At 34.9% G+C, this 27,623-nt stretch overlaps 1 protein-coding gene across 3 annotated transcripts in view; it reads right to left on the reverse strand.

Annotated features, from left to right (window-relative positions):
• The window catches only part of NCAM2 (neural cell adhesion molecule 2), a 269,560-nt gene that overhangs the window by 162,972 nt on the left and 78,965 nt on the right, over positions 1 to 27,623 (reverse strand). For all 3 annotated transcript variants that reach the window (XM_043993010.1, XM_043993011.1, XM_043993012.1), the window contains 3 exons: positions 14,951 to 15,088; positions 10,091 to 10,208; positions 287 to 447 (listed from right to left, as the gene is read on the reverse strand). In XM_043993010.1, coding sequence (XP_043848945.1) covers positions 287 to 447; positions 10,091 to 10,208; positions 14,951 to 15,088 — 417 coding nt within the window. The remainder of the gene's footprint in view (positions 1 to 286; positions 448 to 10,090; positions 10,209 to 14,950; positions 15,089 to 27,623) is intronic.

Below are 27,623 nucleotides of genomic sequence, written 5' to 3' on the forward strand. Positions count from 1 at the left end.
GTTCTATTCATGCTAAAAATTCTTTATGCCACCATTCTTATAATTAAGCCATTATACACAATTACTCTCAACTGGTCATTGTTAGTTTTACCTTTAGGAAGAGGGTGTTATAGTTATAAATCAAAGATTAATGCTTACCAAGTGTAGTTTTTCTTAATACCTATGGTAGTAAATAGAAATAAAGTTCACTCCGTACATAGAATTTTTTTTGGAAAGAGTTTTTCATCTATTATATTTATTGTTACATAAATGTAGGTAGGTTATAAAGCAATCAGTTAATACTTACCAAAGACTTGTAGGAATGACTGCTTTTCATCTTTCCCTGCTATGTTTGTGGCTCTACAGACGTAAGGACCCCCATCACTATTTATGATATTCCTGACAGTTAGTTCAGTATTGTTTTTTTTCAATGTATATTTTTCATTGTCTTCAATAAGCTTGCCATTCCTGAGAAAAGCAGGGGGAGGGTTTGGGGGAGGGTTTGGGGGAGGAGAGAGAGAGCTAGCTTACTTAATTTTATAGAGGTTATTTCATAATTTCAGGAAACTTCAAACAAATTTCTGATCTAGAAATAAATGTCTTTCATTTCACAGTTACTAGTATTGACAGATTTGGTCATACTACTATAAAAATTAATTTTAGATGCCTGATTAAAGCTCATTTTGGGATACTGGGGTTATACTGGAACATTTTTACCTTAAAACAGAGTATTGGTTTCAATAAATACAAAAATTGCATTACTAATAATTCTCTAAAAATTTCAAACATTAAACTTTGTTTATACTTATATAATTTTTCTTTGGTAGAGGAACACTTTATCTCCATTTTTGCTGAAGTTGGACAAAAAAGAGAAAATCAATAGATGAAATAAGAAGCATTAATTAAGTACTTCCTAAATGCCAAGTGCTGTACCAGGTGTTAGGGATATAAATATAAAAGTGAGACAATCTTTACCCTCAGAGAAAGAAAGGAGTTGAGGCAATATGTGAAAACCCTGGCAAATGAAGGATATAATAAAGATGGGGCGCTTCACAAATGATTTGGACATCTGGTAAAGCAGATGAAGCTCTCTCCACATTAAGAGAACAGCAGCTAATGAATTGTTGGCTTTCTTGAATGATAATCAAATAAAATAATAAAATAACACATTTATAAATGTTATATTTATGTTACTATAAAATGTTATTATCATATAAGCAGCTGGTTGGCATAACAGAGTGCTCACCTTAAGGTGAATTCAAATCTTGCCTCAGTTGCTTACCAGCTACATGACCCTGGGCAAGTCACTTAACCTTTGTCTGCTTCAGTTTCATAATTTATGGAGATTTTGTGAGTGATGAAATAATATGGTGTTATACAAATTTTAGCTATTATTACCCTTTCATACTTTACAAGGTAGAAAAAGTAATGAGAGCTGGTATTCTGAACCTAATCCTGATATAACTGGTTTTAGAGGTAGATATATAAGCCATTTTAGCAGAAAGCAGTAACTCTTTCTTAGACATTGTGACAGAGGAGGTGAAAGTTAGTCTGAAGTTAGAGAGAACAGATGGGTAGAATCCTATGGCTTAAAAATTCATCAGCAAAGGTAGTTTGAGGAGAGATGGGTTTCTCAAGAATGAAATTTGAACAAACAGAAACAATTTCACTGACAAAGAAAAAGGGACTAAAGAGATTAAATGGGACATTCCCAGGCCATTCCTAGATCAACAAAAATTTTAAAAAGACATATATATTAAAAGAGAGAGAGAATGTAAGAACTAGTGATCTGAGTCTGGATTTGATGAAGAAAGGAGGGGCAGAAGAGGAGAATTAGATCACTTCAATTATAAATGACCAGTGTTCGTTTCTTTCTCATTTTCTTTCTTTCTTTCCTTTTTTTTTTTTTAAACTGTAAAGAGGACATCTAGGGACAAAGAAAAAAAAATTCCAAGAGGATATGATGAAGGAAAAACATATTTAGCAATCATTACCATGAAAATGGGACAAAGTGACTTCCAGTGGACTAGAAAACAGATTCCAAATGTAGGTTGTTTATAAGAAACACATTTGAAACATAAAGATTTTCACAGAATTAAAATGAGAGGAATTTATACAGTAGAATTTATTACATTGAATTAAAAAAAGCAACAGTTTTATATATATATATAAATGATTACAGGGATAAGCAGAGAAACTACATTATTTTTAAATGTAGTATAGACATTAAAATAATATCAATACTTAATGTATACACACCAAATATTATAACCCTGAAGTACTTAAATGAGTAGCTTAATTGAATGACAAGGAGAAATAGAGAACAAAATTTTAATAGTTGGGGACTTCTGTCCTCCACTCACAACTAGACAAATCTAACAACAGGTTAAACAAGAAAGAAGTTAAATACCTGAACAGAATTTTACATAAGTTAAATATAATAGAGCTCTTTCTGCTTCACAATAGCAATAAAAAAGACCATACATATTTCTCAGCTTTAAAGATATTTTTGCAAAAATTGACCACGTGGTCACAACTTATAAACATGAAGAAAAACAGAAATATCAAACATAACTTTAAGGGACCACAAGGCAATTAAAATTATAATCAACAAAGTCTTTGAAGAAAGGATTTGAGGGGCAGCTAGATAGCGCAGTGGATAGAGCACTGGCCCTGGATTCAGGAGTACCTGAGTTCAAATTCGGCCTCAGACACTTAACACTTACTAGCTGTGTGACCCTGGGTAAGTCGCTTAACCCCAATTGCCTCACTAAAAAAAAAAAGAAAAAAAAGAAAGGATTTGAATTAAAATAAAGACTAAGTAACATAATCATAGATAATATGGAAGTCAAAGAACAAATCATATAAACACTAAAAAAATATAATGATGACACAGCAGTATAAAACTTTTATCATGCAACCAAAACAATACCTTTTAGAAAATGTTTCTGTAAAAAAACTCATAAAAATAATGATTTAGACATGAAAATCATAGTTATGATAAAACACAAATTAATACAAAATAGAAATTCTGAAGATTAATGAAGACATAAACAAAATATCTACTAAATTGTTAAATAAAAATAGGAGCTTAAAATGCTAATAAAAATCAAACCATTAAATAATTTTATAAAAGAGGAAAAATAATTATCAAAATAAAAAATTAAAAAGAATTAATAATGGTCAAGAGTAAATAAAGGAAATTATTAGAAACTTTTTGCCCAATTATGTGACAACAAAAATGTAAAGTATATAAAATATCCAGATTAATAGAACAAGAAACAGGAATTTAAATAACCTATTCTCAGAAAAAGAAAATGACAAAGTCATCAATAAATTCCCACAGTGGGGGAAAAAGACCCAGATGGATTTACAAGTGAATTCTGGTAAGTACTGAAAGAAAATCAACTTCAAAATTCCATAAACCATTTCTAAAAACAGGGAATGAAAATATCTTATGCAACTCCTTCCATGATATATACCTGGACCTGCTATCCAAACAACAGGGAGATTTAAAAAGACAAAGAGAAACATAAAACTTCTAATGAATACCAACTAAAATATTAGCAATAAAGCTATAGGAGCATAATGAAAAGACTGTATATTAATATCAAGTTGTACTTAGAGCAAGAATCTAGGGTTGGGTCAACATTAAAAAATTATAATCATATGCTAGATAAATCACAAAATAAAAAAAATCATAATTATACTAATAGGTAAAGAAAAACCTTTAGATAAAATAACACTAATTTATCTTAAAAAGACTAAAAACATAGGACTTTATATACCATTCCTTAATAATATAAAGAGTATATCTAAATCCAAGAACTGTTAGTATCTCTAATGGAAATATACCAGAGTCTTTTCCAGTAAGATCAGAAGAAAATCAGAGGTGTCCACTGTCAACACTATTATTTAATATAGTACTAGAAATCCTAACTATTACATTAATACAGTATAAAGAAATTGAGGGAACTGAGGCAAAAGGAGCAATATCACTGCTATTTATTCAAGATAAATGATGGTTTACTGAGAGAAGATAAGAGATTCAAGTAAAAAATAACTGAGACAGTTATTAACTTCATCAAAGAAATAGGAAATAAAATAAATCAACTAAATCACCATTATATGTTACTAATAAAATATAATATATTGCTAACAAAACTCAAAGGGAACAGGCAAGAAAAGAAATAAAATTCCAAAAAACAACTGAATTTAAAGAATACCTGAAAGTCCACTTTTAAAGACACACTCAGGACTTACGAGAAAATCAGAAAACAATTCACAGCAATAAAGGAAGGCTTAAATAACTGGAGAATTATTTAAGCTTATTGTTAGGCTATGATAACATAAAAATCATCATAATAATATCTAAATGAATATAGAGATTTATGGCCATGCTAATCAAACTACTAAGAGGTTAATTTATAGAAATAAATAAAACTACTGTCAGTTTTATGGACAGAGGAAGAATTAAGACCAAAGAAGATATACAGAGCAATACAAAATGTAAAATAGATAATTTTGATTATATAAATTAAAAAGCTTTTGCACAAAAAAACTAATGTAATCAAGATTATAAGGAAAGAAGAAAATTTAGAATTTTTTTAAACAAGTATCTCTGATAAAGCCCTTATTTCATAGAGAACTGAGTTAGATTTGTCAAAATATGAGTCATTCCCCAATGGATAAATGGTCAAAGGATATGAACAGGCAGTTTTTAGACAAGGAAATAAAAGCTATCTATTGTCATATGAAATATACTCTAAATCACTGCTGGTCAGAGAAATGCAAATTTAAACAACTCTGAGGTATCACCCCACACCTATCAGAGTGGCAAACATAACAAAAAGGAAAATGTTGGATGTTGGAGGGGCTGTGGGAAAACTGGAATGCTATTCCACTGTTGGTGGAGTTGTGAACAGATCCAACCATTCTGGAGAGGAATTTGGAACTATACCCAAAAGTCTATAAAACTGTGTATACCCTTTGATCCAGCAATACCACTTGTATATTTATATCCCAAAGGCATTTCAAAAAAGAGAAAAAGACTTATTTGTACAAAAATATTTATACCAGCTCTTTTTTGTGGTGGCTAAGAATTGGAAATCCAAGGAAAGTCCATCAGTTGGGGAATGGCTAGATGAACCATGGTATGTGATTGTGATGGAATATCATTGTGCTATAAGAAATGACAAATAGGATGATTTCAGAAAGGCTGAAAAGACTTACATGAATTTATGTATAGTAAAGTGAGTAGAACGAGGAGAATGTTGTGCAGAGTGACAGCAGTATTGTTTGATGAAGAACTGTGAATGATAACTATTATCAGGAATACTGGTTTAACACAGAATGAAGCATGCTATTTTTCACTCTTTCATTTTTTCATTTTATTCATTTTCTTATACAAAATGACTACTATGGTAATGTTTTACATAATTGCAAAAAAGAAATAAACTACATCTCTAAATGTTTACATCAGCAAAAATGAGAAAAAACAGATCAATGAACTGATTGAGCATGCAATTAAAAAACTAGAAAATGAACAAATCATGATTTATAATTTTATTTTCCCAAATAACATGTAAAAACAAATTCCAAATTCTCTTCCTCCCTTTCCACCCCCTCTTAAGAACTCAAGCAATTCAATTAAAGTTAAACATGTGTAGTCATGCAAAACATTTCCACATCAGTCAGGTTGTGAAAGAAAACAGACAAAAAAAAACTTTAGAAAAAGGAATTAACAAAAAAAAATTATGCTTTAATCTGTATTCAGATACCATCATTTCTTTCTCTGTAGATGGACTGCATTTTTCATATGTCCTTCAGAGCTGTCCTGGATCATTGTATTGCTGAAAATAACCAAGTCATTCACAGCATTCACAATATTGCTGTTATTTTGTATATAGTACACATTTCACTTTGCATCAACTCATGTAAGTCTTTCCAGGTTTCTCCAATAGCATCCTGCTTATCATTTCTCACAGCACAATAGCATTCCATCACAATTTCATCCCACAAGAAGAAGAACAAATTAAAAATCCCCAATTAAACACCTAAATAGAAATTCTGCAAATCAAAGGAGAGATTAATAAAATTGAAAATAAAACAAACCAACCACTGAGATAATGAGTAAAAGTAGGAGCTGGTTTTCTGAAAAACAACAACAATAAAATAGATAAACCATTAGTTAATTTGATTTTAAAAAGAGGAAAACCAAATTACCAATATCAAAAATGAAAAGGATGAAAACATAACCAATGAAGATGAAAGGAAAGCAATGATTAGAAAATATTTTGTCCAATTATATGACAATAAAACTGACAATCTAAGTGAAATGTATAAATATTCACAAAAACATAAATTGCACAAGAAGAGGAAATAAAATATTTGAAAACTAAGAAAAAGAAATTGAAAAAAACATAAATAGTTCCCTAAGCAAACATCCCCAGGACTAGATGAACTTACAAGTAAATTCTACCAAATATTTAAGGAACAATTAATTCCAATACTATATAACGATCTAAAAAACTAGGTAAGAAATCCTACCAAATTCTTTCTATGACACAAATATGGTTTTAATACGTAAACTAGGAAAAGCAAAAACGGAGAAAGAATACTATAGACCAGGGCTTCTTAAAGTTTTTCTTCTTAACCCCATTTCACCAAAGAAATTTTTATGTGACCCCCATGGCAGCATGTATAGTGCAAAGTGCTCATGAAAATGTTCAGAACCAAGGCTGCAGCAACCCCCACATTCAGTTATGCAACCTCATATTGAGTTGTGACCTATAGTTTAAGAAGTTAGGCTATAGACCAATTTCCATAATGAATACTGATGCAAAATTTTTAAATAAAATACTAGCAAGGAGATTATAGCAATATATCATAAGGATTATATGCTATAACCAGGAATGCAGGGCCGGTTCAATATCAGGAAAACTACAAATATATTTGATTATATTAATAATAAAAAAGAATAAAAATTATGTGACTATATCAATAAATTCAGAAAAAGTTTTTAGAAAACACTCATTCCTATTAAAAGTGCCAGAAAGCTTAAATGAAGCTTTTCTTAAAATGTTAAGCAGTATCTATCTAAAACCTAGAGCAATCATCTGTAATGGGAATAAACTAGACACCTTACTAATATGATCAAATGAAGGTATCCATTATCACCATTACACTTCAACATTATGCTAGAAATGCTAGCTATAGCAATAAGACAAGAAAAAGATATTGAAGGAATAAAAATAGGCAATAAGGAAGCAAAATTATCACTCTTTGCAGATGATATGATGGCATGTTTAGAAAACCCTAGAGAATCAACAAAAAAATTGGTGACTAAGTTAACAACTTTTGCAAAGTTGCAGTATGTAAATTAAAACCTCAGAAATCATTAGCATTTCTATATGTAACCAACAAAACCAGGCAAAAGAGACAGAAAGAGAAATTCCATCTAAAATAACTGCAGACAGTATAAAATACTTGATAGTTTCCCTACTAAGACACACACACAGGAACTGTATGAACACCGTTATAAAATACTTTTCACAAAAATGAAGATATCCAAACAGAGAAATATTAATTGCTCATGGGTAGGAATAGCCTATGTAATAAAAATTCTATCTAAATTAATTTACTTATTCAATTCCATTCCAATGAAACTATCAAAGATTATTTTATAGAACTAGAAAAAATAATAAAACTCATTGGGAGGATCAAAAGGTCAAGTATATTAAGAGAATCAGTAAAAAAAAGTAAAGGAAGGTGGTCTAGTAGTATCAGATTTCAAAACCATATTGCGAAGTGGTAATCATCAAAACAATTTGGTACTGGATAAGAAACAGAGTGGTTGATCAGCAGAATAGATTAGGTAAACACTATATAGAAGTAAATGACCACAGTATCTAGTGTTTGATAAACTCAAGAATTCATGCTTGTGGGATAAGAATTCACTATTTGACAAAAAACTGTTGGGAAAACTGCAAAGCAGTCTGGCAGAAATTAAGAATAAATCAACATCTCCCATTGCAACCCAAGATAGGACCAAAATAAGCATACGATTTAGACACAGAGTATGATGTCATAAGCAAATCAGGGGAGCATGGAAAAATTATCTGTCAGACCTATGCATAAGGAAAGACTTTATGATCAAACAAGAGATAGAGAGCATTATGAGATATGAAATAGAAAATTTTGATTACATGAAATTTAAAAAATTTTCCAGACAAAACCAATGTAGCCAAAATTGGAATGAAAGCAGGAAACTGGGAAGAATATTTTACAGCAAGGTAATCTAATAAAGGTTTCATTTCTCAAATTTATGTGGAACTGGGTCAAATTTATAAAAATAAGAGCCATTCCCCAATAGATAAATGGTGAAGAGATATGAATAGGCAGTTTTCAGATGAAGAAATCAAACCTATCTATAGTCATGTGAAAAAATGCACTAAATCACTTTTGATTAGAGGAATGCAAATTAAAACAACTCTGAGGTACTACCTTATAGTTATCAGAATGGCTAACACAAAAAAAGGAAAATGATATATGATGGAAGGAATATGGTAAAAAAGTAGGAACATTAATGAACTATTGATGGGGTTGTTAACTGGTCTATCCATTCTTGGAGAATGATTTAGAACTATGTTCAGAGGGCTATGATACTGTCCATAGCCTTTGACCCAGCAATACCATTACTAGTTATGCATCCCAAAGAGATCAAAGGAAAAGGACCTATATGTATAAAAATATTGATTACAGCTCTTTTTGTGATGGCAAGGAAATGGAAAATGAGGGGATGCCCATCACTTGGGGAATGGCTAAGCAAGTGTGGTATATGATTGTTATGAAATACTATTATGATATAAGAAATAATGAGAAGGATGGTTTCAGAAAAAACCTAAGACTTACACAAACTGATACAAAGTGAAGTGAACAGAACCAGGAGAACATTGTACATAGTAATACTAATATTGTAAGAATAATAAACTATGAAGGACTAAGGTACTCTAATCAATACAATGATCCAATGTACTTCCAAATGATTCATGATGAAAAGTGCTATCCACTTCCAAATGATGAAATCTGAGTGCAGATATTGTTTTTCACTTTATTTTTCTTGCTTTTTTTGGTAAATGACTAATATAGAAATATGTTTTTCATGACTTCACATGTATAATGGGTATCATATTGCTTCCCTTTTCAATGAGTAGGGAGGAACTTTAGGAAGGGAGACAATTTGGAACTGAAAATTTTTTAAATTAATGTTAAAAAAGAAAAAAATAGATAAAATAACAAAATTCATCTGAAGGAACCAAAGGTCATAAAATTAAAGAGAAATAATGAAAAGATAGGAAGGGGCTGAGTGATGCTAATTCTCAAAATCTCCTGCAAAACTATAATTATCAAAACTATTTGTAATTATTTAAAAAATAGAAAACTTGATCAATGGAACAGATTATCTATTGATAATCTAGAAAGATAATTATTTTATCTATTCATACCATAGAAAGCTATTTTATTCTCACTAAAAGTATTTTTAATGAGAGCAATGTGACTGAATAGTTTTGAAAATTTTAGTTTAACACTTTGTGACACAGAAATTCAAATGTTTTATTCTAAATGTTATATTTGCAATTTTAAAATCAGTTAATTATTGCCTTTGGATTTAATGAATATCATACATGAAAAAGATATAACACAAATATGTAGGACCAAATGGAAGAAGTACATTACTGGCTATATTACTAAATCATGACACCCATTTTTAATACCATTCCACTGTTTATGCAAAGCTTTTTGTTGATATCTGGCTATTAAATCTCCATATTCCTTGAATTCTATTATCATCCATAATCTTTTGGAAAGGTATGTTTATAATGAAAGCAAACATTTATGGGTTATATTGATAGCTATTATAGATATAATTATTTTTCATGTATGACACAAATTGAAGAAAAAAATGTCCTAGCTAATTAACCTAAATAAAGCAGAAAAGGCTACTTCAAAGACACCATCCAAAACTTTGATTTCACAAATTTCATTAGTGAAAGGTAATAGACTAAATTTAGTACTTGTTTTCTAATGTACTATTTAAAATAAAGCTTACCTATACCAGCTGATATTTGGCTCAGGTGAGCCAGTAGCCCTACAAGGTAACACCATTTCTTCTTGTCGATCTGCAGTAGCATTGAAGAATATAAGTGGCATTGTAATTGCTGGTGGAACTAAGAAAGAAAATAAAATGATATCATGAATATAATAAAAAGATGATCATGTAGAAAACTGCAATTTATAAGCCAAGATTTGTTACCCTGAATGAAATAATAGAGTATTCTATGAAGAACATTGACAAGATCCTCCAAACCAAATTAACATGTATTTTTCTTTTTTAAGTTTTATTTATTTATCTTTTTATATTCCTATAATGTTACAATGACAACCCTCCCATCTACTACATAAAAAAATCTCATTTTCAAGAAAGAAGTACAGCTAAGAAAATTAGGTCAGCAAATTGTCTTGACTCCATAAGAAATAAGGTTTATGACATTCTCAACTCACTCACTACCACTTTCTATCGTGGCCCTATTACAACAAATAATAATTATTTCATCCGCTTGTCTCTTTACCCGGGGTATATCTTTTTCCTCCTTTTTAAAAAGTTGAACCACCACATCCATAGTTATTATTTCATTGTTCCCTCGCCGAGAGGACATTCCTTAAAAACTAGGTCTAACATGATAAAATCTCTGAAGAGAAAATGTAAGCAATTGATCAATACTGCCCGTTTGAGTTATCCAAACATGTTTTCCTTTCTTAAGTTCCTTTTTTTCCACTGTTTTTGCCTTTCAAAGACTTTGACTCTGTGGTTTTGTCAACATGAGTGTTTGGAAGTCACTGATTTTGTTACAAGTTCCATTTTGTTACCTATAGGATCATGATCAGCTTTGCAAGTTAAATTATTTTGAATTGCATGGCAATTTCTTTTGGTCTTTACTATATCATTCTAATCATCTCTTTCCTTTATGGTACTTTAAGCATAGTACGAGATTCTGACTGTAGTTCTGCTTGCTTGTAGTCTGTCTCTTCATTTGCAAGATTTTTTTTTATTTGACTTGGGCATTCTGGGCCTTAAGAATCACATTTCTGGGTCCATTATGTATGTCCGTTATATTTTCTGGCTTATCCCTGATAGTGAGCTATGAATTTATCATCTTTTATGGCTTTTTGGAACATGGTATTCAAGTTTTTTATTTTTGTTTATTCATCATTCCCTTTGGTAGCCTAGTGATACTGAGACTATTTCTCAGTATTCTCTTTTCCAGTTCATTTATCATCACATATTCTTCCAATTTTGCTTTCATTTTACATAGTTCTATAGTTTTTTGTTTTGTTATTGAATTTTGAGTGTTTTCCCCTATTTTTAGGGTGTGTACTGCTCTATTTAAGATCTCCAGTTTTTTTTCTAGTCTATTTCTTTTCTTTTGCTTCTGTTTGCTTGCTGGGACTTCCTTGCCACTTATTCTTGGAAAACTTGTGGTCATTCCATATTCTTTCTTGGAGTTATTGACGATTAACTCTTTACTTCTGGAGTTTTATCCTGGGGTTCTCTAACTCCATAGTATTTCTCCATTATATTAAGAGGTTTCCTTTACGTGGTTATTTATTCAGCTGTTTCACTATTCCTCCCTCCTAACTCCTATGAGGTTTAGCTGTTGTTAAAAAGTGGAGTGTTCTGGCTGTATTGTTTTCAGAGACTTGAAAAGAGTGGCTACAGGAAGCCTTTGGTAGTTTTTTCCCTGAAGGATTATACCAAGTTTTGTTGAGCAAGGGGATTCTTGGTTATAATCCTAGCTCCTTTACTTTACAGAATATTTTACCCTAAGCCCTTTGATACTTTAATGTAGAAGCTGCTAAATCTTGTGTTATCCTGACTGTGGTTCCATGAATTTGAATGGTTTCTTTTTGGCTGCTTGCAATATTTTCTCCTTGACCTGAGAGCTCCAGAATTTGGCTACAATATTCCGGGAAGTTTTAATTTTGGCATCTTTTTCATGTGGTAATCAGTGGATTCATTCAATCTCTATTTTACCCTCTGGTTCTATAATATAAGGGCAGTTTTCCTTAATAATTTCTTGAAAGATTCTATCTAGTCTCTTTTTTGATCATGGCTTTCAGGTAGTCCAATAATTCCTAAGTTATCTCTCCTAGATCTATTTCCCAGGTCAGTTGTTTTTCCAATGAGATATTTCACATTTTCTTCTATTTTTTTTATTCTTTCAATTTTGTTTTATTGTTTCTTGATGTCTCATGGAGTCATTAGCTTCCACTTGGCCAATTCTAATTTTCAAGGATTTTCAACAGTGAGCTTTTGTACCTCTTTTTCCATTTGGCCAATTCTACTTTTTAAGGAGTTCTTCAATTCAGTGGATTTTTGTGTCTCTTTTATCATTTGGCCTATTCTGTTATTCTCAATATTTTTTGTGACTCCTTTACCAAAATATTGACTTTTCCATGATTTTTTGCCATTACTCTAATTTTTTCTCAAATTTTCCCCTCCCTTTATTTGAGTTTTTAAATCTTTTTTGAGTTCTCCCAGGAATTCGTTTGGGGTCTGAGATCAATTCACATTTTCCTTTGAGATTCTGGATAAAGCTATTTTGACTATGTTTGACTTCTGATGTTGGTTGTTTGACCTTTTATTCCAGCCTATTTCTTGCTTTTTAAGTTTATGTTAAAGTTGGGTTGTACTCCTGGGTTTGAAGAGGCACTGTCCCAAGCTTCAAGTTTTTAGTGCTATTGTTTTCTGAACTAGTCCTGGGGTTCTGTAAATTTTTAGGTCTTCCAAGGTGATATGATCGAAGGAGTGTGGTCATTGCTCCCCTGAGCTGTGCTCTGGTCTGTGAGCAACTACAAGAACTCTTTTCTACCCTGGAATTTTGACCAGTGTCATGCTAATGCTCCTCCTTGCCTTAGAACCATGTATGGGCTATGTTGCTAAGACCTGCACTCAGTGCTAGCAAAAGGTTCCTTGTACTATTCCTGATCAGTTGCCCAACCCTCATCATCTGTGGGATGAATCTCAGAAGTCACCACTGCTAATTCAGCATCCCTCAAGGCCTGCTGCTGGCTTGCTGAGGTGTGACCTGAGTTGGACTGTATTCCACTCTCACCCCTGTGAGACAGACTTTTCCTGCCAACTTTCTCAGGTCTTAGCTGGAAAATTGCTTCACTCCTTCCTTTTGTTTGTTCTAATACTCCAGAATTCATTTTGAATTATTTTAAAGTTGTTTGGAGTGGAATTTAGATTTTAGGCAAGTCCTTCTCTACTCTGCCATCTTGGTTCTGACCAGCTCAGCTTGGTTTTTCTTTTTTTTTGCAGGCAATGGGGGTTAAGTGACTTGCCCAGGGTCACACAGCTAGTAAGTGTCAAGTGTCTGAGGCCGGATTTGAGCTCAGGTACTCCTGAATCCAGGGCCGGTGCTCTATCCACTGTGCCATCTAGTTGCCCCTCAGCTTGGTTTTTGAGGCTTATCCAAATAATTTTCCAACCTTAACTGATATTCTCTTTCATAATCTCTGTTTTGCAGCTAATATGATCTCCTTATTGCTCTGAAAATATGCTCCACATTTTACCACCTTGACACATTCACCATTCCTTATACCTACACATAATGCCCTCCTTTTAACCCATGTTCACCCAAATCCTATTTATTTTTCAGGATCCAAATTAATATTCACCTCTTTTTAGTGAAGCCTTTATAATATTCTCCTCAACTCTTGACATCCAGAATTAGAAATGAGCTTTCCTTCCTTGGAAGTTTCATAATATTCACTTACTTTCTATATGCAGCAGCTCAGTGGCACAGTGGACAAAGTGTTGGACTTGGAATCAGAAATACTTGAGTTCAAATCCTTCATCAGATGCTTACTAGCTGGGTGATTCTGGGTAAGTCACATAACCACTTTGAACTTTAGTTTCTCATTTATAAAATGGAAGTAGTATTAGCACCTTTCCCAGAGGGTATTATGAGGGTCAAATGAGATAATGCAGGTAAACCTCATTTGCAAAACAAAGTTCTACATAATTGCTGGCTATTGTTATCACCATCACCATCACCATCACCATCACCATCATCAATGAACCTCTAATTAATTTAACATGTTTTATTATGTATTGTATTCATTCATGTTTGCTATAGGATGATATGGCTGCCAATCATAGACCACTCATTAAATCCTCTAACATTAATAGTTGTTTCAAAGCAGGGAGGGAACAAACAAAAAAAATTATGAAAATGTGCAGAAAGAACAGAAAAGAAAGCTATAGATTTGTATGAATTTTTTCCCCTTGATTTTATTCTCAAAATGAGGAGCTAGGGAGTCAGGAATATTATTTTATGAGTAGGAGGAATACATAACAGTATTTTTCTCTTTTATATCATTATATTCTGTCATTATATTTTCATAAACAGTATAATTATTTCCTATTAATATTGAAAGAGAAAATTTTATACCCTAATTGGATCTTAATAAAATTTTAAATATAGATTAAATAAATGTATTTAGCCTATTATATAAGAGAAAATATCTATACTTGCACTCGTATAGCATTTTTTTCAAAGAGATAACTAGACAGATAACAATGGTAAAATAGAACATTGTTTAATCTACTATATTAGTAGAATTTTAGATTGGGAAAGCATCCATAAGTCTATGTGGTACCACCCTTTCAATCTGAAATTTGGGAATGAGGCTCAGAGAGGTAATACTGATGAATTAATAATACATTTTGAGTCTCTTGTCTCATTTCACTTACAGTGATGGCCTCATTTATTTTCTGTAAAGCCATGCTGCAGCCCTTTTAATCATTTAAAACTCATACTGTTACCAATGATAAATAAACAATAACCAAAATAAAAACAAGACAACTCTAATTTAATATGCACATATCTGATTTATGGCTTACCATTAACAATAACTATGATATCTCGAAAGTCAATTTCTCCTCTAGCCTCCACTCTTCCTTCACATCTGTATATTCCTTCATCACTTTTGTTTATATTAAGGATCTGGAGATTATTATTTGCTAACATAGCAAATCGATCTGAAAAATTAATAAAGTGGAAGAAATGGTATCAATAATTGAAGGTAGAGTCTGATATGCTTTAAATTACAGAGTTAATGTATGACCCTTATTTTACAATTTTCAACAACAAAACATTTAAAGTTTAAAGGTAATTTAATAAACTCCAAATAACATTGCCCACCTTTTTTCTGAAAATGATTTAAATATTTTCTTTCTATATAAGATGATTAGGTTATTATCCTTCTCCCCGCCACCAGCCCTGCACTTTGGTACATGGATATCAAAAATCATATGCAGAAAAAAAAATCATATACAGAATAACAATACATAGAGATTACATGTATTATTAAATTTCCTTTTGGAACCTTATAATGGGTACAATATGCTAAGGTCTCAATTCATGTGGGTTAGCATAGTTTTTCCTTAGAAGGTATTGAAACTCTATGTGACATCTAATTGGCTCAGGGGACTAAGACTCAGGTTGCTGATATAACATGGTTGCCTGACTATGAGTACAAAAACATCTAGTACATAAGGGACTGGAGGTAAGCAGCATGATCAACATTGACTCAGAAGAGTTACACTTGGCTGGAGCAAGGCTGTATACTTGATGAATATGCTTTTCTACTTCTGAATCTCCTCCTACCATAGCTAAGTAAACTTCTTCTTGTTAACTGTTAAATGGATTATGAGTTTCTCATTTTGATACAATTTCTAAATTGCCAGACTGGCCAGCTCTGCCCTAATATATACCTATATCACTAAAAATGTATTGTAGAGATAGATTGTAATTAAGACTCTATAATATTTTCATGTTATACATGTGTACCTATATCTACATAATTCATGAAATACATGATTGTTTATTGCCAATTATGAACTAGCTAGGGAAAGGTTTTATGATACAATTTCTTCCAAATACACAATCTCTCCTAATATCATATTTTGGATCCTGAATCCCTCACCATTGTGTTGCCTCTGGCAATGATCTCTACATATAAAATATTTGGAGGGGAATAGACTATACCTCTTTTGAAAGGCATGGGAAAAAAAAAACTAGGACCTTAATATCACTGAAAAAAGAACCCTAAAGAACATCAATAATTATCAAACTATATTCTTGCCATTCCATAATTTATACATAAGCCAAAGGCATCATCAATTAGAGTATGACAGAAGCAACATTCTAACCTTTGTCCCATGAGCATTAGGGTAGTTTTTCCTCTAAAAGGTATTAAGACAATACACAAGATTTGGTTGGCTCAGGTGACTAAAGGTTTGAGCTGTAGACATCACATGCTGGTAATTACGGTACAAAACAGCTACGAGGAGCTCTGGTAGCTCTTGAATGCTTGACTGGTGGATCCCATGTGGTCAATTCAGGCAAGGGAGCTTCTCTCAGATGAATCATCTAGAGATGTTGCCCCAGTGACTATGATTTTTTTGGGGGGTGAGGCAATTGGAGTTAAGTGACTTGCCCAGGGTCACACAGCTAGTAAGTGTCAGTGTCAAGTGTCTGAGGCCAGATTTGAACTCCGGTCCTCCTGACTCCAGGGCCGGTGCTCTATCTACTGTGCCACCTAGCTGCCCCTAACTATGATTTCTGAATATGCTTTTTCTATGACTAAATAAATCTCCATCTGAATCACCTATAGGTATCTCACTTCGTTCCAATAACAAACCTAAACTATCAGAGGACCGACATGAATTAGGCCCAGTCCAGAAAACAGGGTAGTAGAAAACAAGCCCATGATATTCAACAAAGAACCACATCTTTACCATTTTACAATAGGAAAATGCAAAGAAGATACATTCTCATTATGCTTTATTGTTTGCTGTTATAGAACAAAACACACCTCTTAGTCTCTTGTAACAAGGTGTCTCCCACTGATGTAACAAAATCACTCACTATTCTGATATATATATATATATATTATATATATATATATATATATCTTAACTCTGTTTAACAGCCCTCTTATTTTAAATACCAGAGGAGGCATAAAAAGATATATGTATGGTTTCCCTGTCTCCATTCCCAACTGGTTGCTCCTTACTCCTATCTACCTCACCCTCCTACTCCCCACCAATATTATACTCCAGATCTGCCTGCCTCTTCAGCTTTGCTCTCTGAATTGCTATAAAACTTTTCTCTCATTTTTTAGCACTTCCTTAAACCTCTCTCCCTTCTGATGATACCGAATCCCCAACACTTTTACTCAGACTTGATGACTCACTGACTGGGCTGTTGGAATCATAACACTGAACTCCACCACACCACTTCAAAATTCCTTCTACCATCTTCTTTAAGCAATTTCTCCTCCTTTGGGATCCACACTATCTAAATCTATTACTCAATCTAGATTGTGATGGTCACAATCTTTAGATACGCAAGGCATTTTCTTTCTTTTCTCAATTAATTTCAATGCCTAGCTCACAATTTTGACTACTTATGTACTTAGGGACCTCAACATACATACTAATGGCCCTTCAACTACCCCGATTTCCTAATTCCTCAAACTACTCAATTACCATGGCTGCTTCTACTCCACCTCAGCTATAGAGATGGTTATAAACCCCTGATTTTGCCATGCTTATGAATCTCATATTTCCTTTATGTCATCATAAATATTTTATCATTTCATCTTTCCTCATGCCTTATGACCCCTAACTCTTTTGTGTGTGTGAGGCAATTGGGGTTAAGTGACTTGCCCAGGGTCACACAGCTAGTAAGTATTAAGTGTCTGAGGCCGAATTTGAACTCAGGTCCTCCTGACTCCAGGGCCAGTGCTCTATCCACTGCGCCACCTAGCTGCCCCTGACCCCTAATTCTTTATCCTTTATTCTTTATCCTAATATCTTTATTCTTTATTGTGTCTTCCTTTCCCTTTATTGTTTGGTTCTTTTCCATCATTCCTGCACTGGTCATACTATTCTCCTTTTCCTAACTCAATCTCTTGTTGAACCAACTCAATTCTATGCTGTCCTTTATCCTTGATTCACCTGTTCTATTGTCCTACTACTAATAATAGCATTTACTGAACCAGTTAATTGGATCTTGCCAAATTCCAACTCTGGATTATTCTCACATTCTACATTTTGTGCTCCTATTTACGTGTTTCTGAATGGAGCTGGAGGAAATGGGGACACTCTGCTGACTAAGCTCACTAAAGATTTATCTCACCTAGTACTTCATGGTAGCAAAGCAAACAGGCTATTCCCCTCTAATTAATTGGCTAGCTCACTCCACAGTGGTTATTCAAAACATTAACATCTTTCCTCAAGCCTCTCAAAGCATCCCATATGCCTAGCATGAGGACCTTCCTTTACTGAAAAAATTAAGGCCATTTTCTGAAAACTCCTTCTTCCAATCAACCCATTTCACTTCATTCAACCATCTTCCCTCATTATGTCCTCCTTCACTCCTGTCTCAGATGAAGAGAAGCCCCCTTTCATTTATAATACAAAACAAACTCCTCTATATGCACTTTTGATCCTAACCCCTCTCACCTTCTCTAGCACTTTGTAGATAATGGAGGCACTACCATCACCATCCAGAGCGCCCCCCCCCATGCACATACCCCTTCAATCTCTCCCTTTCTATCGACCCCATTCCTACTACCTACAAAGGTACCCATATCTCCCCTATCCTTAAAACAAAACAAACAACCCTCACTTGATCCTTCTATTTCCACTAGCAATTATCCTGTATCATTCCTTCTCTTGGTGGCTAACCTCCTTGAGAATGCTATCCAATCCCAATGTCTTTACTTTCCCCTCTATTTAAACCTTCTGTTATCTAGCTTCCAATCTAATCACTCAATTGATTCTGTTTTATCAAAAGATACCAATGATCTCTCAATTGCCAGTTCTAAGAGTCTTTTCTTAATCCTCAACCTCCTTGACCTCTCTGTAGCCTTTGACACTCTATCACCTTGTCTTCTTGGATACTAATTTCCAGATTTTCATGACACTGCTAGTTCCTGGTTCTCCTCTAGTCTGTCTCCATTGCTTGTTATTTATCCATGGCCTATCTTCTAACCACAGGCATACCCCATAGCTCCGTCCTGGGCTCTCTTCTCATTTCTCTCTATACTCAGTGATTTCGTCAGGTCTAATTGGTTTACTTCTTGTCTCTATGCAGATGATTCTCAGATTTATTTGTCCATCCTTGAACTTCAACACCTCATCACCAACTACCTTTTAGATTTATCAAAATACATCTCAAACTCAAAATATCCAAAACTTAATATCTCCCCCAATACTTGTTTCTTCCGAACTTCCCTATAACTGTCAAGGGCACCTTCATTCTTCCAGTCATCTAGTGTCACTTGTATCATCCTTGACTCTTCACTCTCACTCATAGCCCCCTCCATCCAACTCATATCTAATTGTTTCCAAGTCCTGTCATTTCCATGACCTTCATAATATTTCTTGTATATATCCTCTTCTCTGCAAACTCGGCAACAATCCTGGTGGAGTGGATTATTGCAATAGCTCGCTGGTTGGTCTACCTGCTTTACGTCTCTCCTCCCCTCAGTCCATTCTCCATTTACCTGTCAAATTGAGGTTCCTAATGCATGTCTGACCATTTCACCCTCCAAACTAATAAACTCTGGTGGCAATACCTTATAAAATACTTCATTTAGCTTTTATTCTTTTTTTTTTTTGTGGGGCAATGGGGGTTAAGTGACTTGCCCAGGGTCATACAGCTAGCAAGTGTCAAGTTTCTGAGGCCGGATTTGAACTCAGGTACTCCTGAATCCAGGGCCAGTGCTCTATCCACTGTGCCACCTAGCTGGCCCCACCACCTAGGTGCCCCTTAGCTTTTAAAGTTATGCACAACCTGCCCCCTTCATACCTTTTCGGTCTTCTTATATTTTACTTCCATATATATTCTAAAATCTCACAAACTGGCCTCCTTGTTTCTCTCACATGATACTTCATCTCCCAACTCTGATCATTAAAAATGAATGCTTTAATTTAAAAAAAAAATTTTTTTAGTGAGGCAATTGGGGTTAAGTGACTGCCTAGGGTCACACAGCTAGTAAGTATTAAGTGTCTGAGGCCAGCTTTGAACTCAGGTGCTCCTGACTCCAGAGTCAGTGCTCTATCCACTGTGCCACCTAGCTGCCTGAATGCTTTAATTTTTAAAATAATATTTTACTTTTACAATTACATGTAAAGACAATTTTTAACATTCATTTAAAATTTTTTTGAGTTCCAAATTTTCTTTCTCTTTCTTTCCTCTCCCCCCTCCCTAAGATGGTAAGCAATTTTATATAGATTATGTATGGCAATCATGTCAAACATTTCCATATTAGTCATGTTATAAAAGAGGAAACAAGCCAAAAGAAAAGAATAATGAAAAATATTATGCTTCTGTCTACATTCAGACTCCATCATGGATGTGGAGAGAATTAGGTGGTGATTAATGGTGTAGGGGCCAAATTTAATATGTGGAGTTAATTGGGTGGCTCACAGTAATATTAGGGTTCAGAAAATAGTGAGGGACTTCTAGGTCCAAAACTTGCTCCCCTCGGAACTGCCTTTTTAGATATTTCTCCCAGGCCAATAAGAAAGGAGCTTAACAGCCTCTTTTCCACAAACAGATCAGGTTTTATTAATGAGAATAAAATACACAGCAAAGGTGAAATTAATAAAGTCAAGGACAAGGGAATAGATAAAAAGAAAAATGGATAATCCCCCTAACTCTAACAAAAGCCTATACAATCCCCAAAGTCACTTCCAGCTCAGCTAATTCAAAGAGCCGGGCTCGTTTTATTAACTCGCCACCTGGGGTCCATAGCTTCAAAGGGAGACAGCTGTGCAGCCAAGGCCCACAGGACAAAACTGCCAGGAAAAATCTCTCTCTTGCCCACTTCCGGAAGCTCACCGACCAGAAAAGGACAGAGCTCCCCTCAGCGAGTGTTTACTCTCCCTCCCCCAAAAGGGAGGTCCTTCAAAATGCCTATGGAGAGTGGTTGCCCTGCTGACATCAGCAGCATACGTCACACAGGGCAGGCCAGGTGTGGCCCATATCCAATCATCCCTAATTGGTTTCCCAAACAGTACTAGGTCATTCAGGTGAGACCCCTAGGCGTCTGCCAAATTCTATTATTTTACCACATCCCTCCCCCCCGCTTTGTTTCTTTGAGGAACACAGAATGTTTCCCTGATGAAACAATGGAAAGACCTTGTAAATTCTACGTTGGAAAAAGGCTCAAGAGCAAGAGTGGTGAGTAGGGGAAGTATTTCCCTTAAACAGGATAACCAGTAGGATCTTGAGAGAGTTTGAATGTAACCATGCTAGGATGGTAGTCTATCTCTGAGAAATTAAAACTGCTAGCATGAGAGAAAGCTGGAGGAGTGAGTCAAACCCAAAGAGCAGAGGGGTGTTTCGCAAACTTAAGTGAGAGATTGAGTCACTAATAGGGTAACCAACCTCATTGGACAGGCTCCTACTAAAATACAATTTCTTACAAGAAAAATATGAGAATAGATGAGGATAATGAATAAAAGAATGAATGCATGAGTGAAAGAATGAAATATATTTATTAAGTATCTCCTATGTACCCAGCACAGTGCTAAGCCCCAGGGATACAAATGTAAAAGGAACATAGTGTTTGCTCTGAAGGAAATTCCATTTTATTTGGCAGAGGCAACACATATAGGAGAGTGCTGGTCAAATTATTTGAAAAGGCCCAGTGGTTGGTCCTTAGTGTACAGAGACAATACATATAGGAAAATTCAGATACAATGTGGATGGAAAGGCCTAGTGGGTCAATCCATGGGTATCAATAGCAGGGCACGTGGAAATGCCTGGGTTCTGGAGGAAGCAGCAGCTATGATAAGGCCTGGTGTGGTTTAGGATTTAGTGACAAGGCAGATGGTAAGCACTGGTGGTGAAAAATGATATTAGTTAAGTATGGGTCAGAAAGAAATAAGAAAGGAAGCTACTTTTATATCATTAACATTTTCTTCAAGAAAAAAACTCCATAGGTTCTGAACATTATGAATTTTACCCTAAAATACCACTGATTACATTTTAATAGGTAGGAAATGATTTTTTATCTCTGTGGGAATCATCCCTAAATAAGTTGCACATATGGTCAGACCACTGACTTGTCAGAACAAAGATAGGAATTAAAAAATAATTTTTTAAAAAGGATAATGATGAGAAAAAAAGATATGGTATACAATTGAAACAATTTGATGCTCTACTTGATAATGAAAAATGGGAAAGATACAGTAAAATGACATTGATACCAGTTATAATAATTTTACACAAAAGGAAGTCCAAACAGCCCAGAACCTGCCTTGGTTGGTAAACACTTGATGTGCTTATCGGTCACAGAGACATGACAATGAAAGGTTATGGCAATTTAGAATACAAAATCATTTGTAAAATGTTATTGAAGAGTAATGATGGATGTTTGTTCATTCATTTGTTGTTGTCCTTCATACTTCAAAAGGACCAAAATGACATCATGATATCAGGGTTAATGTACAGTGGTCTGGCTATGGCTGATCAGAATAATATGAGCTCAGAAGGCTCTACCATAGGTTGGGCACAAATAGTTCATAAGAACATCTGGAATAGAGATGTTTCTAAATGTGCACATCTCATAATTCTTTTAAACTGCTTTGATTCTGCTTTGTTCAAAGAGCATAGCATCTTCTTTGCTGTGGCATGCCATGCTGGATGGTCCTGTGTCAGTGTCTCCCATGTTTCATAATTGACACCAAAGTTTTTCAAAGAGACCTTGAGAGTGTCCTTGTATCACTTCTTCTGCCCTCCATATGAGTGCTTACCTTGTGTGAATTCTCTGTAAAATAGTATCTTAGGCAAACATACATTTGCCATTTGAACCACAAGGCCAGCCCATTGTAGTTGAGCTCTCTGTCATAGAGTTTGAATGCTTGGCAGTTCAGCTCAAGAAAGGACCTCAGTGTCTGGTACCTTATCCTGCCAGGTGATCTTCAGAATCTTCCTAAGACAATTCAAATGGAAGCAGTTCAGTTTCCTGGCATGGAGCTGGTAGACTGTCCATGTTTCATAGGCATACAACAATGAGGTCAGCACAATGGCTCCATAGACTTTCAGTTTGGTAGGCAGCCTAATACCTCTTCTTTCCCATACTTTCTTTCAGAGCCTTCACTGAGCTAGCTCTGGCAATGTGTGTGTCAGCCTCATTATCGTTGTGTACATTCCTGGAAAAGATACTGCCAAGGAAAGTGAACTTATCCACAGCATTCAAAATCTCTCCATTTGCTGAAACTAAAGGTTCCATATGTGGATGGTGTGGTACTGGCTGGTGGAGAATCTGTTTTCTTGGTGTTAACTATTGGGCCAAAATAAGCACAAATGGAAGAGAATCTGTCCATACTCTGTTGTATCTCAGCCTCAGAAGCTGCATTGAGTGCATAATCATCTGTGAACAAAAAGTCACACCAATTCTCCCTCCACTTTAGTTCTGGCTTGTAGCCTTTTGGAGTTAAATAATTCATTATTGGTGTGGTACCTGACCTTTGGTGTACAGTATTACTTTACTCATCTGGGCCAGAACACTTGCAAATATTAGGATTGGTTTGATGAAAATGATGGGGAAATTCAGAAGCTACTAAATAAAAAATGAGAACTTCATAGGGTTTACCAGTCCATCTCTAAGAAGGCAGCATTTAAACCCATCAAAAGTGAAGTGTAAGCGAAACTTAGAGAGATCAAGGATTATTGGTTCAGTGGGGCACTAGATGAAATTTGGTTTTATACTGATAGTAACAACCCAAATCTCTCCTATGATATCCTGAAGGCTATTTATGGGCCAGAGACTTATGGTGAATCTCAACTACTCAGTGCCAACAGAGACACACAATGATGGATGACTAATAATGCTGTTGTTTGTCCTTTGTTTTCAAAGAGGACCAATGACATCATGAAGCTATGTCTTGACTTGTGCGTGAATTGGATTTAAGTGAGGCAGAGTTGCACAAAGTCACCAGGCTCTCTTTTCCAGAGTCATAGAAGGCCAGTGGCAAGACAAAAGTCAGGATCACTGGTGATGGTTCAGGATGCAGTGGGTGACCTTGGTGTCCAATGTCTGAACAAACTCTAAGTTCTCCTCAGAGCCAGCTTCAGCTGCCTTACTGGCTATGGGACATTCTTATTCGCCTATTCTTCCAGGGCAAGTCTTCACATGTTTGGGGTAGACATTCCCCTAACTCACCAATGCATTTGAGGCCTGTTGGTTATCCTCAACCTGGTTTAGTACCTCTACCAAGACCGTTTTACCCAGGTGTGGCTGCTGCACATACTACTGCTTCTTGGAGCAACAGGTGAGAGTTGGGTGAATGGTGAATGAATGGCCTTGAAAAGGATTTGATAAGCCCTCTCACAAGAGGTGCTAATCTTCTTTGAACACCCCTGTATACCCCCTCATAATGCTAAACACCTCATAAAGAGAGGAAATACAGTGGAGAATAAAACTAGTTTTTAAAGAGCTTGGTCAAATATTTAATGAAGTAAAGTCACCCCAAAGGCACTTAAGAACAAAAACTGAGGAACAACAAACTTAATAAAAATGTTAAAGATATGCAGAGACTTTCATAATATCAAGGACAGTGGAGCCACTTCACTTGAGTGCTAACACTGCATTAGGCACTGGATATGATTATTAGATTTATGTAGCAACGGAAAAGCCTTTGGGAAACTGCAAAACACTTTTAATGACCTTAATTTCCTCCCTAAAAAAGGCCATCTTTTAAAATCCCAATATTCTATCATTGTTACAGTGGTAAAACATGACAAAGAACAGTTTACCAAAGAATTGATAATGAATACCACACAACAATGGAGAGGTGTATAGTGGGTGTGAGAAGGTTAGAATACATAGTCAATGAGAACTTATGAAGAAAGGGATAACAAATGTCATCAGAGAAACATTATTATAGGAATACAGGGGAAAGTCAAGTGGAGAGGGCAGGAGATGGCAATCAGACACCAAAGTGCTCCAAATGTACCCTTACAATGTCAGGTAAAAGTGATGAATGACCTCCAGCACATTAGGTGAACACTCTATGGTGAACTTAGGGGATGTGGAAAACTTATGGAAGATGACATCTTCCAGATCGTCTAACAAGGTTCACATTACTGGAGGAAATATGCAAATTTCAAGAGCTTCTAAGCTCCTGAAGATCCTTTTGACTATATGTCTTTGCATTACATGTATATTTCACGTAACCACTCTAAATATTTCATGTAACCTCTCTAAATTTACATAATTTATCAGTAGTGTTATTAATATATTAAAATCTAAACGCACTACAATTCTATCATAATATAATTTGGCTATCCATGAAGAATAAAAAGGAGGGGCAGGGGCAGTGCTGACACTTAAATATCATTTTAACAATTATGCTCCACAACCATTTTACTCAGATGTTGGGCCAAAGAGGTGACACTGGAATCTCAAAGAAATTATCAGTGCAATTTCTGGAAGATTTTATGACGTTGAAACAAAGACTCTAGGTGAAAAAACTAGATCTGTTTTCTAAGAACTAGTCTACATAAGAACAAAGAACCACAATATTAAAGGGCTAAATTTTAGACTATGGCCATTCATGAAAACAAATATGGTTTTCTAGTGACAGGAGAAGAGAGGTAGAAAAGTAGATAACAGGTACTTAGAATGATACTGCTGCAAAACTATATAGTAGTATTAACTTCTGGTTACCTTAGAGCTAAAGTCAGAATCACACAAGATTTAGTGGCTTCCATGTTAAAGGAGCAGAGGACTTGGGATGACATTCTAGAAAGCAAAGGTGCTAGGATCACAACCAATAATAATCTACCCAGAAAATTGATCATACTCCTACAGTGGGGAAAGCGGACATTTAATGAAATAGAGGACTTCCACACAAGTCTTCCACACAAGGACTTCCACACAAAATCATACATTCAAATAAAGGATGCAAGAGAAGCATTAAAAAGTAAACATGAGGAGCAGCTAGGTGGCGAAGTGGATAAAGCACTGGCCCTGGATTCAAGAGGGCCTGAGGTCAAATCTGGCCTCAGACACTTGACACTTACTAGCTGTGTGACCCTGGGCAAGTCACTTAACCCTCACTGCCCCGCAAAACAAAAACAAAACCAAAAAAACCAAAAACCCAACACAAAAAACCCCCAAAACCCAACAAACAAAAAAAGTAAACATGAGTGAGAAATTACATGGAACATAATAAGATTAAACTATTTATATTCCCAAATGTGAAGATGACACATGTAACCTCTAAGGACTTTATCATTATTAGAACAGTTAGAAAGAGTCTATCTAGACAGAGGGCTTGGGTGTGATTCTATTATGTTGAGATGACCTTAAAAGAAACTTGCTGTTCAGTCATGTCTGACTCTTTGTGATCCTGTGGACCATTCTGTCCATGGGGTTTTCTTGGAAAAGATACTGGAGTGGGTTGCTATTTCCTTCTCCAGTGGATTAAGAGAAAAAGATGTACCCAGGGTCACATATCTAGTAAGAGGCTGAGGCTGGATTTGAATTAAGGTCTTTCTGACTCCAGGCTCAGTGCTTTATCCACTGAGCCACCTAGCTGCCTCTCAAAAGAAAAAAATAAGGGTGTAAAAGAAGGATACAGTGTGAGAAGGGGGAAGGGTAAGAAAGGTGGAAAATTATCACAAATAAAGGAGGCTGGGCAGCTAGGTGTAGCAGTGGGGTAAAGTACCAGCCCTGGATTCAGGAGGACCTGAGTTCAAATCCAACCTCATACACTTGACACTTACTAGCTGTGTGACCCTGGGCAAGTCACTTAACCCTCATTGCCCTGCAAAACAAAACAAAACAATAGACAGACAGACAGACACACACAAACCCCAAAAAACAAATAAAGGAGGCATACAAGGAAGAGGTTTTACACTGGAGGAGAAAATAAGCGAGGGAAGGAGGAAAAAGGCAATGCTTGAGATTAACTCTTCAAAGAGGGAAGTGTGTATATACATATATATACAAACATATATATGTATATTTAGATAGATGATAGGTGATAAATAGACAGAGAGATAGAGAGATATACACACAGCTGGATATAGAAATTAATTCATCTTACCCCAAAGGAAAGTAGAAAGCAAAAGGAATAAGACAAAGGGTATGGGAGAGATAATAATAGAGAGTAGATTAAGAGAGACAGTGGTGAGAAGCAAAACATACTTCTGAAGAGGGGAAAGGGTTTAAAAAAAGAGAAGGAAAAATGAAGGAAAATAGGATAGAGGGAAATTCACAGTAATCATAATGGTAAATGTGAATGGGATAAACTCAATCCCTAAAAGGAAAGAGAATAGCAAAATGAATTAGAAACTAGAACCCAACAATATGTTGTTTTATAAGAGATGCACTTAAAACAAAAACACAGACACAGAGTTAAAATAAGATTGTGGTGTAGATTCTATTATGCTTAAGTTGAAGTTAAAAAAAAAGAAGGGATGGCAATCATGATTTCAGATAAAGCAAAAGCAAAAAAAAAACCTAATTAAAAGAAATAATCA

Source organism: Dromiciops gliroides, chromosome 3 (genome assembly GCF_019393635.1).
Source record: "Dromiciops gliroides isolate mDroGli1 chromosome 3, mDroGli1.pri, whole genome shotgun sequence".
NCBI lineage: Eukaryota > Metazoa > Chordata > Mammalia > Microbiotheria > Microbiotheriidae > Dromiciops > Dromiciops gliroides.